Below are 14,261 nucleotides of genomic sequence, written 5' to 3'. Positions count from 1 at the left end.
TTGCGAGTGTGCTTCGCCTTCCACTCACGGAGCTGCTTCATAATTGACACAGACGAGTTTAATAATTAAGCGATAAATATACCAACACAGTGTCCGCAAGAGGAGGGCGGCAGTCGAGTGGCGACCGCGTTACGTGCCAGACACACGCGACTTGTGATGTCTTGAAGCTTATTCGACATTTTTCTATCGGACATCGAAGGAATCTCACCGGACTGGTTTCCCGCGCAATGCTGCGTTAGTGCGCCGCTCTGGTGAACCCTTTCGCTTGTAAATGTGCCGATATTTACATATGCGCGCTCGATCTCGCGTCGAACTTTCGATCAGCGCCCGTGGTTCATCTGGTGTGCCAGCGCAGGCGCCCGCGCCCTCGCCGCCCCAGCGCGCTCACCTCCTGCACGACGTGCGATGATCCACGTACGTTTTTTACTCACCCTATTCAATGCACCTAGGATCAACTAAGTACGTTGCACTCTCTTGACGGCCACATTGCAGAAATGCACTGATCTTTATCATTTCCTCTTAACCATAACCTGTTTGAATTAGATTTTACTTGTTTATCTCTGATACGTACGTACCAATTAGATATTAATGACTAGCCTCATATTACCATACCGGATATGTTGAGAATACATAATAATATGTACTGCCTTTTTACTGTTCAATACTACTAAATATGGAGTATACTTACTTTTAAACCAATATTCGTTCATAATACTACGTATTGTTATTCTCAATGTGATTGGAAATTGCAAAGGTATTCAAACAAATCCAACAGATTCTGTAGGTATCTGGCGTGTAGCAGAAATATGCGTCGAAGTTAGAGGCAGCTAGCTAAGCTTGCTTGGATAAATTAAAGCTCGTTCTACGCTTTATTGGTCGTTTTTGCATTTCAATTAATGTCTTGTGAAAACCGTGCCTCTATAAAACAACTTAACGCGAGGGAAAACAAACTCATTATCTATATTCACGTGATTCGAAATTTCGAATATTCTAGTTTTAATGTTCATACATAATAAGTTTTATATAATATTTTATACGCGAAGTAAGAACTTTATAAAAAATTCAGTAGATGTAAATGAGATTTCGACAATTTTTAAAAATTATTATACTTTTAAGTATTATACCTTATTTTGTATTTTTTATTCTTATTAACAAGTAATTAATGCCTACAGTAAAGTAAAATGAAATTAACTAAATAATAACTTTAAATTAATAATTCACTTGGACAAGGCGTAATTTAACGGAGTTAGAAGAATTTTGATTAGTTGCTGTATTAATGGCAGTTTTATTAGTACGACATTTACCACCAACACCTGCTATGAGTTACCACAAACTGCAGACTAAAAGTTTTAAAATAAATCCTCCAAAGGAAAAGCTTTGTTGAAGATCCACTGGAAAATTTTGTCGAAGTTTAGTAATTTTTGTAACATGATTTAAAATTCTGTATATTTTCAATAAATGTGATCAAACAGTTATTTTTTTGTCTTATGTCTTCAGTTTGCTAAGCAATATACCTACATTTGGAAAACCTAATTGATTGGAGATCACTGGAGCATACTAAGCCATATTTACGGTTCGATGGTTAGGCCTCGCCCCTTATATTGTAGGAAAAAGAGTTGCTTATCTTAGTTCTTTAAGTTATTAGTGGCATATGGATTTTGAAGATCATTTAAATAAGTACGCAGTCCTCTGCTACAGTAAATGAAAGAATCACGACTCGGATAGAGCTGACGCATGGAGAGCTTTATTCATTTGTTTTATTAAGAGATTGTATAATCTTACCCTTATATAAAACTATATTATAAACACAAGGCAACTTCACAAAATGTTACCTTGGTTGACAATTCTATGAGGTTACAGCATGCTAGATGCCTCATTAATTACTAACAATTAACAAATTATCAACAGGTGGATATTTAGACAGTTTAAAGGCTCTAAAATTTTATATATCTTTGACAATAGTATATATAGGGAAATAGATCCTATCATTCCGTTGGATTCCAAATCAATTCTTAAGTTATCTGTTCGAAGTAAGCAGGAAATTCTTTTTTATTCTATTATTTTAGAATATAGACTATGTAGTTAATATTAATCAAAATAATTTATTAATTCCTTATGTAACTATATGAACGTCAATATTAAATAATTAAGATTTCCTACTATTTCTCAATTTATTGAGGTAGAGAGGGTGAGAAGAACTGTCAAGTTACTCCACTCTTTTTAATCGCCAAGTTTTTGGTTTACTGTTAAATTGTAAGGAACACCATGATTGAAACAAAATCTCATAATAAAGTAATAAACGCCTAACATCACCAATATATCTAATAACTAAACCAAAAGTTTCGTTCGTTTTTCGTCTATTTTGGCAATAATTTTGCGACCTCTTCTACAGTAATATTTGTATTTCAGGCAATTTACAATATTTAGATACCTAAACCTTCAAACAATCACCCTATTGGTGACATTAAGTAGTTTTGAGTTCATACCAACGCGGGCGGGAAACTTCATTTTATATGTAAAGAAGAAGCATATATTATTCAATTAGGGATTAAACTATTTTGCCAATTGACATCGGCTGCTTGAAATTAAATGACAATTACAAAATGCAGTACCGTATTCGTTAACATTACCTACTCTAATCGAAATAATATCATCTTCACAAATCGTGACTCCTATAGAGTCATGTGTCTAAATAGACATCAAAGTTTACAGACTGTTCGATAAGACAACTTTAAAGGCACTACACTAGTTTGGTATTTCTGACAAAAATTGTTCCATTATCACCTAAAGTAAAATCATACTGTCTCGCCAAGACATTTCCATGAGATCTCAGGTCGTCAATGTAGCAATAGCGCTTTCGTGTGTGTGTTTGTGTCTATGTGTGAACCGGTCTTATATAGACTCGAGCCACCGTTCGATACGACTACATCATTTAAATAAATTATTAAGTCTCGTGCTGCGTTTCACAATTAAAACTGTTAAGTACGATTTCGTTTACCCGTTACATAATTAGAAAGCAGCGTTGTAGGTAGATCAAGTGTCTCTGGAAAGACGCCAAAGAGGTCGCAATGGGCGCAGAATTAATAAGGACAATTTGAAAATCAAAAATTTATATATAAATACTTTTTTCCGCTCAATATACTTAGACTTAAAAAGCTGTGCATTTGCGTCTTTTGAGTGTTTGTAACGTGTTCTATAGTCTCTACATTTCTTATGTATGACAATGATAAGAATATAATACTATATTGGGATGGTGATATAGTTTTAGCATAACAAGTTTTACAAGGCTGACCGTTGTTTCGACCATACAATATATTTTAAATTGTCCCTGAATTGTTAAGCTGTTATCGACTCTAATATAATATATTCGTACACATTCACATAACTCAATGTATTCATAGATTTCCTTCCTATTGTAAGGGAAATTAATATACACGAATTATTTAATTTCTGGACACCGGACATCTTTTTCCTGCATCCAAGCTCTTCAAGTCTTTCTTTGGACTAGCCGACACAAAGCATTAAATTCGAACTTGTTTGTGAAATTAGTGCGTTGGTCACAAACAGAACACGTTCTACAGCTAAATAGTATCAATAAAACATATAGATTTATACCAAATAAATGTTTTTTTTATCACGAATGATCTGTGCAAAACTACAGATTATTATTGGTACAAATAAAGTAAAGAACCAGAGACAATATTTACATATATAACTTATGTTGATTACATTAATAATTTTGTCTTCTTTAAATATGATTCATATAGAGACATTCGCCGTGCAAATGTGTAAATATAAAACAAAGATGCCTGTTTGAAAATTGGTGGCGTGAGACTAAACTGTGTTAAGGAACAAAATAGCTTGCACTGAATCTTTATGTAAAGCGAAAAATATTCTCCAGTACCAACAAGATGAAGTGTAATTGATAGGATTCATTAAACCAATTAAAGGTTGGTGCATAATATACGTTTGTAGTCCACGTCTATATGAAAAGCACCTTAGGTGATTCAAAATTGTTGGTAAATGTGATCCATATCATACATTTGTATGTATTAAGTACTTTGCACGGCTCATGCTAACAACAACAACAAAATGGTTGTTGCCTAAACCGATACTTTTTCGTATTCATGTAGGAACTGTCACACAGAGAGTTTTCTATTACAGTTCAAATACAATTTATTCGCTCCAAGCGTACGTAAAGTAAAACAAAGGTAAGGTTAAATCTAGCAAATTATAAGTGTTACTGTGTTTTCCTCTCTATCATCTCACTGTTTTACTGACCACTCTTGGCAGGCAAACTGGAACTATGTATAATCCCTATGTGGCAACCATTCTTAGGATAATTGAGTGATTTATTAAAATCTTAACATGAATAACTTCCGGAATGCAAAAATGACCTTCAATTTGATACGTCGTAGACTATCATTATTATATTGCGTTTGTAAGCTTCTACCAATGCAATTGGAACCTCCATATGCAGTTGCATGCATTACGCAAAGGGAAGTGAGCTTTGTACGAAGGACATAGAATATATTATTCTTTTTATAAAACATACTTTTACAGGGAACTGAAACTGAACCTTCGAAACTTTATTCCGAAACGGTATTTGGGTTATTGTTATAATACTAAGAAGGTAAGATACCTTACCTATTTTATTTGGCATTTAAAAGTGTGTCCAATATGCGTATCCATACTTGAAATTAGGTCATACTATTAATGTACTTACTGTACCTACTGTAGTTAATTGGACAAAAAATGTGTGAGTAACCTAAGTTTTTATAGAGATTTGTACTTTATTCGATACATGGATTTAAATAAAACACAGAAAAAACATAGATCGGTCCTTGTAATAGTTTGGATTTGAAGTCAATTGATTGTCTATGGAAGTATGAATTGACACAAAATAATACGTTAGTTACATAGGTATTAAATCAGATACAATATACTTCCGTGTGTAATTTGAGGTAGATTTAGCAACATGTAGGCAACAGCTGTTGAAGTTTTCTTAGAATGACGTATGCGAGCAAGATAGACATAAGTGTGCCACAGATCTCGGACAGGTTGTTCCTATGCCGTACTAGAGAGGTGAAATAACTAACAATTATATTACATTTTATCCCGCGCTGAAGGCGAGGGGACGTAATCTTCTTAGCTATTCCCGACGGTCGTTGATCTAATTGAGCATTTGAGTGGTGCGTGCGTGCTAATGGGCTAATTACGTACATGACATGTGAATTGGTGAGTAACGCAGGACGCAGCGGTCGTGGGTGGCAGGCAGACCGCGTGGCTCCATTGCCATAGTTTGTTGGACTGCTCGTCACAATATTTGTCTTTACGCAGGTGCAAATTGACATGATTTCTACTTTTCCCGCTTAGTAGGTTAGTGAATTTAGATGTAATTGAGGATTTGCGTTTTTCTGCGCGTAGATGGCGTTGTGCGCTGTATTCAAATCTAACTTTCGCTGCGAGCGTGTAACGGGTCGCGAGAGACTCGCGCCAAAAAAATAATAAAAAAACAAGAACAGTTCGGTATTTTCGCGTAACGGCTCCGGTAGCTGCCTCATAACGATAAGCAATCACAGTAATTTCAATTTAATGGATGCAATTTTACAACGTCTAAATACAAGCAATTTAAAATATGACACATGCCTTTATCTAAGAGATATTCAACAGTACTATTAATTTGACACACTATTTTTTAGGAAGAGATGAAATGGCTGGATGAATTAGTGAAAAAAAAACAAAATTAAATAACATATTATATAATGTAGATAAACGCAAATGTTGGTAATAGCAAATCGTGATCGGGAAAACTCGTATATATCTACCATGAATAATAAGACATAATTTTAATAATATAACATGATTTTTTTAATAAAATATCATCCTTCATAGATCAAAACCTTCTAAAGATACAGATTTCCTCCAAGATCTCTCTCTCAGATCTAAGTGGAAATAATTACAAAGTATAACAGCAATCATAACGTGTGTATTGTAAAATTTATAACATCATATGATATGTTACATCCACGCTATACACACCAATCCGCAGATGAATGGTTAAAGTGTAATTTTCTTATAATTGATTGAATAGTTGTATTTTTTAATCTAGTTTATTGTCATTTATTTATTGTATTATTTTATGATTGTAATTCCTTTAAATTCACACACACTTCTCACTGATGCATGTTTTGTGTTTTTTTAAATGTGGTGTCAGTGTACATTTTTAAAATAAATAATTGTCATATACTAAATTCCGATTTGCTATTTAAAATTATGTACTAGTTCCAAGAGCTCTGTTCAAATTGTGAATCAATTGTGAGGAAGCCAGCCTTAACAGTTTCCTAGTAATTCAAAGTCTAACTTTTTCATGTATCCATTGGGATCAGTCGCTTTAAATTCATTTTCTTTATCAGCTAACTCAGGACACAAAAGACCAAAACGGTTTAAAAATAAATCATATGAATTTATTTCGCTTATGTGTATCACTTAGATATTAACGGTTGTTATTGCTTATCAGACAGATCAATATTTTGTCACGTTTACTTGCAAACAACCACGTGCGTGATAAGGACAAAACATTTATGCATATTCATATGTATAGTACTCTATAATATTTCCAATATTATAGAGTTTATGAATACTATTATATAATTATATGCAATTATTAAATAATATTTTTTTAGCTTGATTAATATAGATAATTACAGCATAAGATAACTACAACAGCGTAAAAGTTCTGAAAGATTTATCTTACTGTAAATATTGCGTAGTTTTTGTGTTTTTAAGGACAATTAAAACTCTCGATACATATGTTTTATGTCTGATAAAATGTTTGGTCAATATTACATTAATTTATTCAGTTTATATGATACACTATTTATAATGAAACATACACTAGATATAAAGTTTTCATCATTAAGTCCATTGATAGCAAATTTCATCAGGTGCGTGAAGTTTTATAATAATCTCAGCACCTGTCTTCATTGTCAGAGGAACAGTCATTGCCGAGACATGCATTTTTCTTCACAATATTTACTTTCTATTCATTTTTATCAGATACCACCCAGGAAACCGAGTTAAAAACAACGGTTAACTTTAACGAACGTGGAAAAGATTAACACAAAGGTATTAAATTTAAAGGAAACACATAATTATGATAAAATTTGTTTCTTTGTTAAAAATTGAGCTTATCGTATGAGTAATACTGTGGTGAAAAAACCAAACACTAGTTACGTAAATATTAACGAGGTTTGATAGATTTTAATTTCTTCACCTTAAGTTATTATTAATATAATAAATGCATTATTTATAACTGTTATTACGTTAAGTTCTAAAAGGTTCTTAAATTTTAATTATTATGTAGTTAAATGATTTAATGTTTTACTCGTAAAAGGTAAATGATAATAAGAAATATAATATAAAATTATACAAAATTCTGAAACTGTCTAAGTAATTTTTAAACGTCCAGCGGTATCGCGTCAACGTTCAGTTATAGCAGGACGCGAATATGTGAAATTTTTATATTTTGTTTATGGTCACGGAATCTCAATCAATCTAACACAAAATTATTCCAGATGTTAAAATGCTGTATCTAGTTTAAATAAAACCTTATCGAAAATAAAAGACATAAGTTGGAGGCGAAATGTTAGCTCATAAAATAAAACTTGTAATTAATATTATGTAAAATGTTATAAAGGTCACAGCGATATTAATATTTTTAGCCTACGCCGACCACGCATCTCTCCCAAATTGTCTACGACGTAGAGGTGACGAGCCGTGATAAGTATTTATGATATTAAAATGTTAAATGGCACTGTCTCGCTCTGTGTTCGTCACCCTACCCCCACCACGGGCCTGGATGAAGCCGCCTAGCCATCAGTAGTAATCACCATTTATTAAACACCGATCAGTGATTTTGACCACTTCTTAAATTATCGGCAATTTGAGCGACAAGTGCGATTGTGTATTTGTGATTTAAATTTGGAATTTTTGAGGATTTTTTTTTAAATTAAGGTAAGATTTTAAACTACGTTAGAGATTTTATGTTGTTTTTTTTTTCAATTTTGTAGGTTTTAAGGAAATGATTTAATTATTTAAAAATAAGGCGAGTAAGGTGTGAAATATATTGCTCTTGTAATACAAAAATATCAGTTCATTTTCAATAATTTTAGTAACTGTATGTAGTACTCTTATATTATATATTTAGGTCAAATCGTAATAGCACTCCTAAATGAGTAAATCAATTCTGGTTATACAAAGTTTAACCATGAAAATCTTAAATTCGCCTTCCATAGTGTCTGCGGCCGAAAATATTATTTTTATTAAATATAAAAATACTATTATCATAATCAACTTCGATTAATATAAGATAGTTAATAACTATTCAGGTATGTCTACTGATTTTTTCTAATAATTAACAAAAATATAAACGTAACATTTATTAATTAATCATCATTATTATTTAATTAATCATCTTATATAATCTATATATATCTTTTAAGAAAAAAACATAAACTAAAAAAATAAAAGATTTTTATTGCATATGATGTTTGAAAATGTTAAAAAAATATATTTTGTCTTATAGAGCAATGTAAAGAATTAATATATATAAAGAATTATTGTATATTTAATCGTATTTTTTAAGAAATAAAACACTATGTATATTATAAAATAAATTTAAACTCTACTAAAGTTATACATGAAAAATTCTTGAGGCAAAATTGGTATTTGTAAAACAGCCGTACTCGTACACGCGTTTAGCAAAACCAAGGCATTTTGTTAAACGATAAAATCTATTCAAAATAAACAAATTCTAATATTTTTATGCGTCAGGTATCATAAAACATTTCAAATATTAGATTTAAAGCTCACTACATTAAGGATAGGGAGCTCTCTACATTAAGGATAGGGAGCTCTCATTGTTTTACTAGCTTAAAATATCTGTGGGAAAAATTATCTCATTAAGGTCTTTTAGAACTTGCGCATTCCAAGAACATGATTCCAAAAAATTGACTTTAGCGAATCCATTCTTTTGACTTCTATTCATATTGTAAACGCCATAATAATTGCCTTAATGGGCTTGAAGTTTAATCCTTTAATAATGCTAATGGTTTAAGTAAAATTTGTTTTATACGTTTGCAAATGACAAAGAATTCGCAAACGGTGTTGTACTTCTAGGAGATTACTAAATTTTAACCTCGTCTAGATGGTAAGATTGTTAATTTTGAGTACTGGCTCTATGTAATTTCATAACTGTTCTATAGCTTGGATCATGCCTGTCCCAAAAAGCAAATATATAACGCGTAGTGCTCTATCCCCATTGCTGGGTTGGCACAATGGGTGTCGATTGTGGTTGGCCTGGATCCTTGGTGGTGTGTGGGGTGCGTTGGTCGCGGGGGTCGGGGTTCGGGGCTTGCGGGGCGGGGCCTGGGTCGGGCCGCTCGGCGACGCCGCGTCTGGAGCGGCGCGATCACTCCCGCCGCGATCTCGGCGTTGTGAGCACGTAATGTCCGCAGGTCCCGCGAGTTCCGCCACGCACGCACACGCACGAGCGCGCTGCGCTTCCCGCGCGCAAACACGCGCCAGTTATGTTACCCGTTCGCTCAGCTGTTATGTGTTTGTTCCATTGTGAACGAGTGCGACATTTATTCCCGAAGCGTTGACAGTTGACCACCCGCGATATCGTTTGTGTAACTATCGACGTTGGATGCGTTAAAATTTCGGGTGAGTGTGAGAGCGACCGCGCTAGCAGCCGGTTTGACCGCATTATTTTCGAAATACGTACGCCATGATCCGGTCCGTACCAGAGATCAAAACATAATAACAAAATATACACATTTGCAGAACCGTAGTTTAATACTTGATTTCTCTCGAAGAATAACACTTAATTGAATACCATCTTGATAAACTTCTTTGCCTACTATGATAACGCTTTTCTCTCGATTTTATGAACCGTAAATGATCATATAGAACTGTCATGTGTGTGATATTTATGTTGACTCAAGTATTTTAATCTGTGACAGATTGTGTATTAATTATCAGCGATGGTTATCGTAGCACAACCGTAGCCAAGATATCTCGTTGATGTCTTTTACTTAGATAACGCTTTTCGAAAGTGATCCGAGCTTTTTATTATTTGACGCATCCTAATTAAAATATTATGCTGTATTTGGTGATAAAAAATCTTAAAATCGGCTTATAGTTTAGATTTATTGTAATTTATTTTAATTTGTTCATATAAATGCAAAACATAATAAAAATGTGACAACAAAATTAAGGTCTAAATAGGAACGTTAAGATAGTCGTATTTTATAACTGCAACCTTGTACAATGTATCGTTTTAGATACCATTTACTAAACATATTGATGTCATGTAAACAAAACTCGTAGTTATTTTATAAAGTACCAGGACATTCGTTACATAATTAATTTCAAAATTCATAACATCATTCTGATTAAAATAATTGTTTGTAATTATTTAGAGATAAGATTTCTTATATATATATAAGATGCGTGAATACTTAAAAAACTCATTATATCATTTAAAATGAATTAATTCTAATAGAATTTTACAAAACTTCATAATACTTATATATTAGATACATTTCTTGTTAGAATGTTAATTTATAATGTGCCTAATCCTATATATAAATAACTATTTACTAAAATTATAAGAGTTCACAGTTTAAAACAATTTGGACCAATGAGCGAAATCAAAGAACTTATTTTCAATTCTAATTTCTAACTGTCATTATGTCAGCTGTCAAAAAATAATTCGTACACAGACGTCGCGTTCAGACCTAGTCTTGTATAACTTGCGTCAATTGTTAGATAATTAATTAATGGCACACGCGAATGGTGTTACAAGGCCTTAAATGGTCTGTCCCAGTTCCCTCACTTGTATGGATATAGAATACAGATTGCATTGTATTTTTATCGATTACAAATAAACGCATTTGGTATTATAGTGTTTCATCTTGAAGCATTGATTTGCGTAAACTTTGTATTTTATTCGCTGAGATGTTTTTCTTATATAATTTATATTTTTTATTTAAATATTGGATTGAAATTATTAAAACGTACATATATATTATGATATTTAAGAATTATTTACCTATAAATAAATTTGTAATCTGTTTTTCGATTAAGTAATCTATATTTATTTTATCGTCTATGAAAACTTATTACATAAGAGATAGTATTATACACATTGTGTCGGTGCACTTGTTAGAAACATTCAGATAAAAGGACTACCGGTTGCACACAATGTTAACCTTTGTTGATTAACTAGTAGTACTGTTTGAATTATTATTCATGTCTCTTGGAAACTCGTATTTCGGAATTGTGAAAAAGAATTTCGATGGAATTTGTGTTCAGTAAATGTTGCAAGCAAGTGAATCTAATGTATAGATTCAATTGTTTCTAAGTATTGAATACATTCTTTATAATTGATACGTTTCATTTATTTTGATTAAAATTTCGATTTTTTTTTTATATAATGATGGTGAATACTGGATATTTAAATTCAATGAATTAATGTAGTGTTTGTTTGTTCCCAGGTGGGTCGAGGAGAATTATGCGTGGGGCGTGCGCATGCGCGGTGGTGTGCGCGTTGGTGGCGCTGTGTGCGGCCGGCGGGCCGGACGAGGAGAGCCTTGCCGCTGCCGAGCGGCAGCTGCTGGCACTGCTGGGGCTGCCCCGGCGCCCTTCGCCCCGCGCCCGCCCGCCGACACCAGTGCCGCGAGCCATGCGCCTCTTGTATGATATGCAAGGCGCGCTTCCTGCCGCCGCCGCCAACACGGCGCGGTCTTTCTACCACACCGCTACGGACCTCGACGACCGTTTCCCTCATGAGCATCGCTTCCGCCTATATTTCAACATAAGTGGCGTACCCGGCGACGAAGTCGCTCGCGGCGCGGATGTCACCTTTCAACGCGCCGTCGGTGTCACCGGCACGCAGAGGCTGCTGCTCTACGACGTGGTCCGCCCGGGCAGACGAGGAAAGAGCGAACCTATTTTGAGGCTTCTCGATTCAATTCCTCTCCGACCCGGCCAAGGCTCGGTCGCGGCGGACGCCCTCAGCGCGGCGAGAAGGTGGCTTAAGGAACCGAAACACAATCATGGCCTATTAGTGCGCGTCATAGACGAGACCGTAGGCAATGAAAGTATCAAATTTCCACATATTCGCGTCCGACGGCGCGCCACAGACGAGCACGAGGAATGGAGCACTATCCAGCCTCTGCTGATGCTTTACACAGAGGACGCGAGAGCCAGAACGGCTCGGGAGCGTGGAGAGACATCGCTGACTAGAAATAAGAGAGCGACGCAGCGCAAGGGCCACCGGCCTCACCACAGGCGCAAGGAGGCGCGAGAGATCTGCCAGAGGCGCCCTCTGTTCGTGGACTTTGCGGATGTGGGTTGGAGTGACTGGATTGTCGCCCCCCAGGGCTACGAAGCCTACTATTGCCAGGGCGACTGCCCTTTCCCATTAGCTGATCACCTCAATGGTACCAACCATGCAATTGTGCAGACTTTAGTGAATTCAGTGAATCCGGCCGCGGTGCCGAAAGCGTGTTGTGTGCCGACGCAGCTTTCCTCTATATCTTTGTTGTATATGGACGAATTGAACATTGTGGTGCTTAAAAACTATCAAGACATGATGGTGGTAGGGTGTGGCTGCCGATGACGAAGGCTGAGCCCAGTGTGGACCTAGTGATATATCGTGGACCCAGTGTATATATAGATGTGGCCTCGAAAATTGTACATAATCAACTTGTATATACATATTCTTGTAATTATTATTATTTTATTGAAACGATAATGATATAATAAAATATTAAATTTATCCTTATGTATTATTTTTCACCATTACAATGACACATTTGCGTAACTTGTGGTTTAAAAATAAATTACTTCTAGTAAAAGCCACATTGCAATAGAAATAAAGTAACTTCCTTGAGTTAATAAAATACACACACGAGAGGTTGTATAATTTGCCTATTTTTCATAAATGCGTTTGGAATTCTTACTAATGTTTCCTGGGCACTGTTATAACGGCCCAGCACACCTAACAAAAAAGCCTCGTAAATATTAGTAATATAAACAAAATATCGCACTTACTACTGTTACCAGTTATATGATACGCTTACAAAAGGTCCTTTGTGAATGTAGTCATAATAATTATTTGAATAATACAGATTTACAAGACCATGAGGTCATTAGTATTCTACTTTGATGGGATCTTCGACATTAATCATGGACACAATTATGACTATTTGAGTTAACTGTACGCCGCCCTACGATACATTCAAATCTCGTTTATAAAGTCGTTGACAAAGAATGCTAAGATAATATTATTTAAAATCGAATTCCATTTAGAGTGTGGCAGGTCTCCAAATTTAAAATATTTCGTCACAAAGCAGCCATATATCATGTTTTTGCCGGGCCGCAGGAATGCCCGCCTGTATAATTTGGCCGGCCACCCGGCAACACGTCTGCCAGGCCCGCCGCCCTACGTCTATATTATCAGTAGATAAATTTAAGCTTTGTCTTTGGCTCGTATTTCGTCCTCTCGAGCTTTGCTTTTGTCTTTTTTCATCGTGGATGGCAACAAAAAACTGAGTGGAGGCGAACGAAGTGGGTATAATTTATTTTATAGTCGGTCCGCTCGTAACTCGGCCCTGGACGGCTGGACGCCGATTTATCCCCATCTCGGCGTAATTAAGGTAAATGGATTGGCCAGCGTGGGTATCTTTGATTGTGACGCTCTTTCGGCTGTCAGAGAACCACACCTATCACTAATTGAATTCGGTTCTGTAGTGCTAGCATCTCGGTTTAGCTACGAGTGGTAATAATGTTTTTAGTCCAATTAAGCTCTGCCAAACCGCAATCCGAATGAGATGTAAAAGATAGTGGAGAAACGAGAACCCCTTGTGATTACGTGAGCTTGATTCTGAAGCGACCTATCCCTGAGGGAATTATAATTGTTTTGCATTCTTGCATGGGTATAAAAACAAAAGGCGAGTGGCCCCCCGCACTGTCTTACAGACCAGACTAAAGTCTGACAGCTCGCATTCCCTAGAGACAAAAAGTATTAAATGAAGTTGGACGCGTAAACTCTTGCTTTTCGTCTGCAGCCTTATAATTTCTTGACCTAATTATTTATTTGTTCATTACTTCACAAAAACAAAAATTATATGTAGGCGGTTTTATAAACACGTATAAAGTCATTGGAACAAATATTTTATCCAATATTGTAC

The 14,261-nt window shown here is 35.2% G+C and overlaps 1 protein-coding gene across 4 annotated transcripts; it reads left to right on the top strand.

Annotated features, from left to right (window-relative positions):
- The first annotated feature begins 6 nt into the window (after nucleotides 1–6).
- LOC123717311 (protein decapentaplegic) lies at nucleotides 7–12,841 on the top strand. Of its 4 annotated transcripts, none has more exons than XM_045673232.1 (2): nucleotides 7–414; nucleotides 11,562–12,841. In XM_045673232.1, exon 2 carries the CDS (start codon nucleotides 11,579–11,581, stop codon nucleotides 12,686–12,688), a length of 1,110 nt encoding a protein of 369 aa, XP_045529188.1. In that variant the 5' UTR covers nucleotides 7–414; nucleotides 11,562–11,578; the 3' UTR covers nucleotides 12,689–12,841. The 4 variants fall into 4 exon arrangements, with proteins under 4 accessions (XP_045529188.1, XP_045529190.1, XP_045529189.1 ...); XM_045673234.1 differs by lacking the exon at nucleotides 7–414 and adding an exon at nucleotides 441–459; XM_045673233.1 differs by lacking the exon at nucleotides 7–414 and adding an exon at nucleotides 7,697–8,016.
- Nucleotides 12,842–14,261: the final 1,420 nt, after the last annotated feature.

This window comes from Pieris brassicae, chromosome 12, assembly GCF_905147105.1.
Source record: "Pieris brassicae chromosome 12, ilPieBrab1.1, whole genome shotgun sequence".
NCBI classification, from domain to species: domain Eukaryota; kingdom Metazoa; phylum Arthropoda; class Insecta; order Lepidoptera; family Pieridae; genus Pieris; species Pieris brassicae.
Note: the sequence above shows the minus strand (reverse complement) of the source record. Positions and strands in the feature narration are given on the sequence as shown.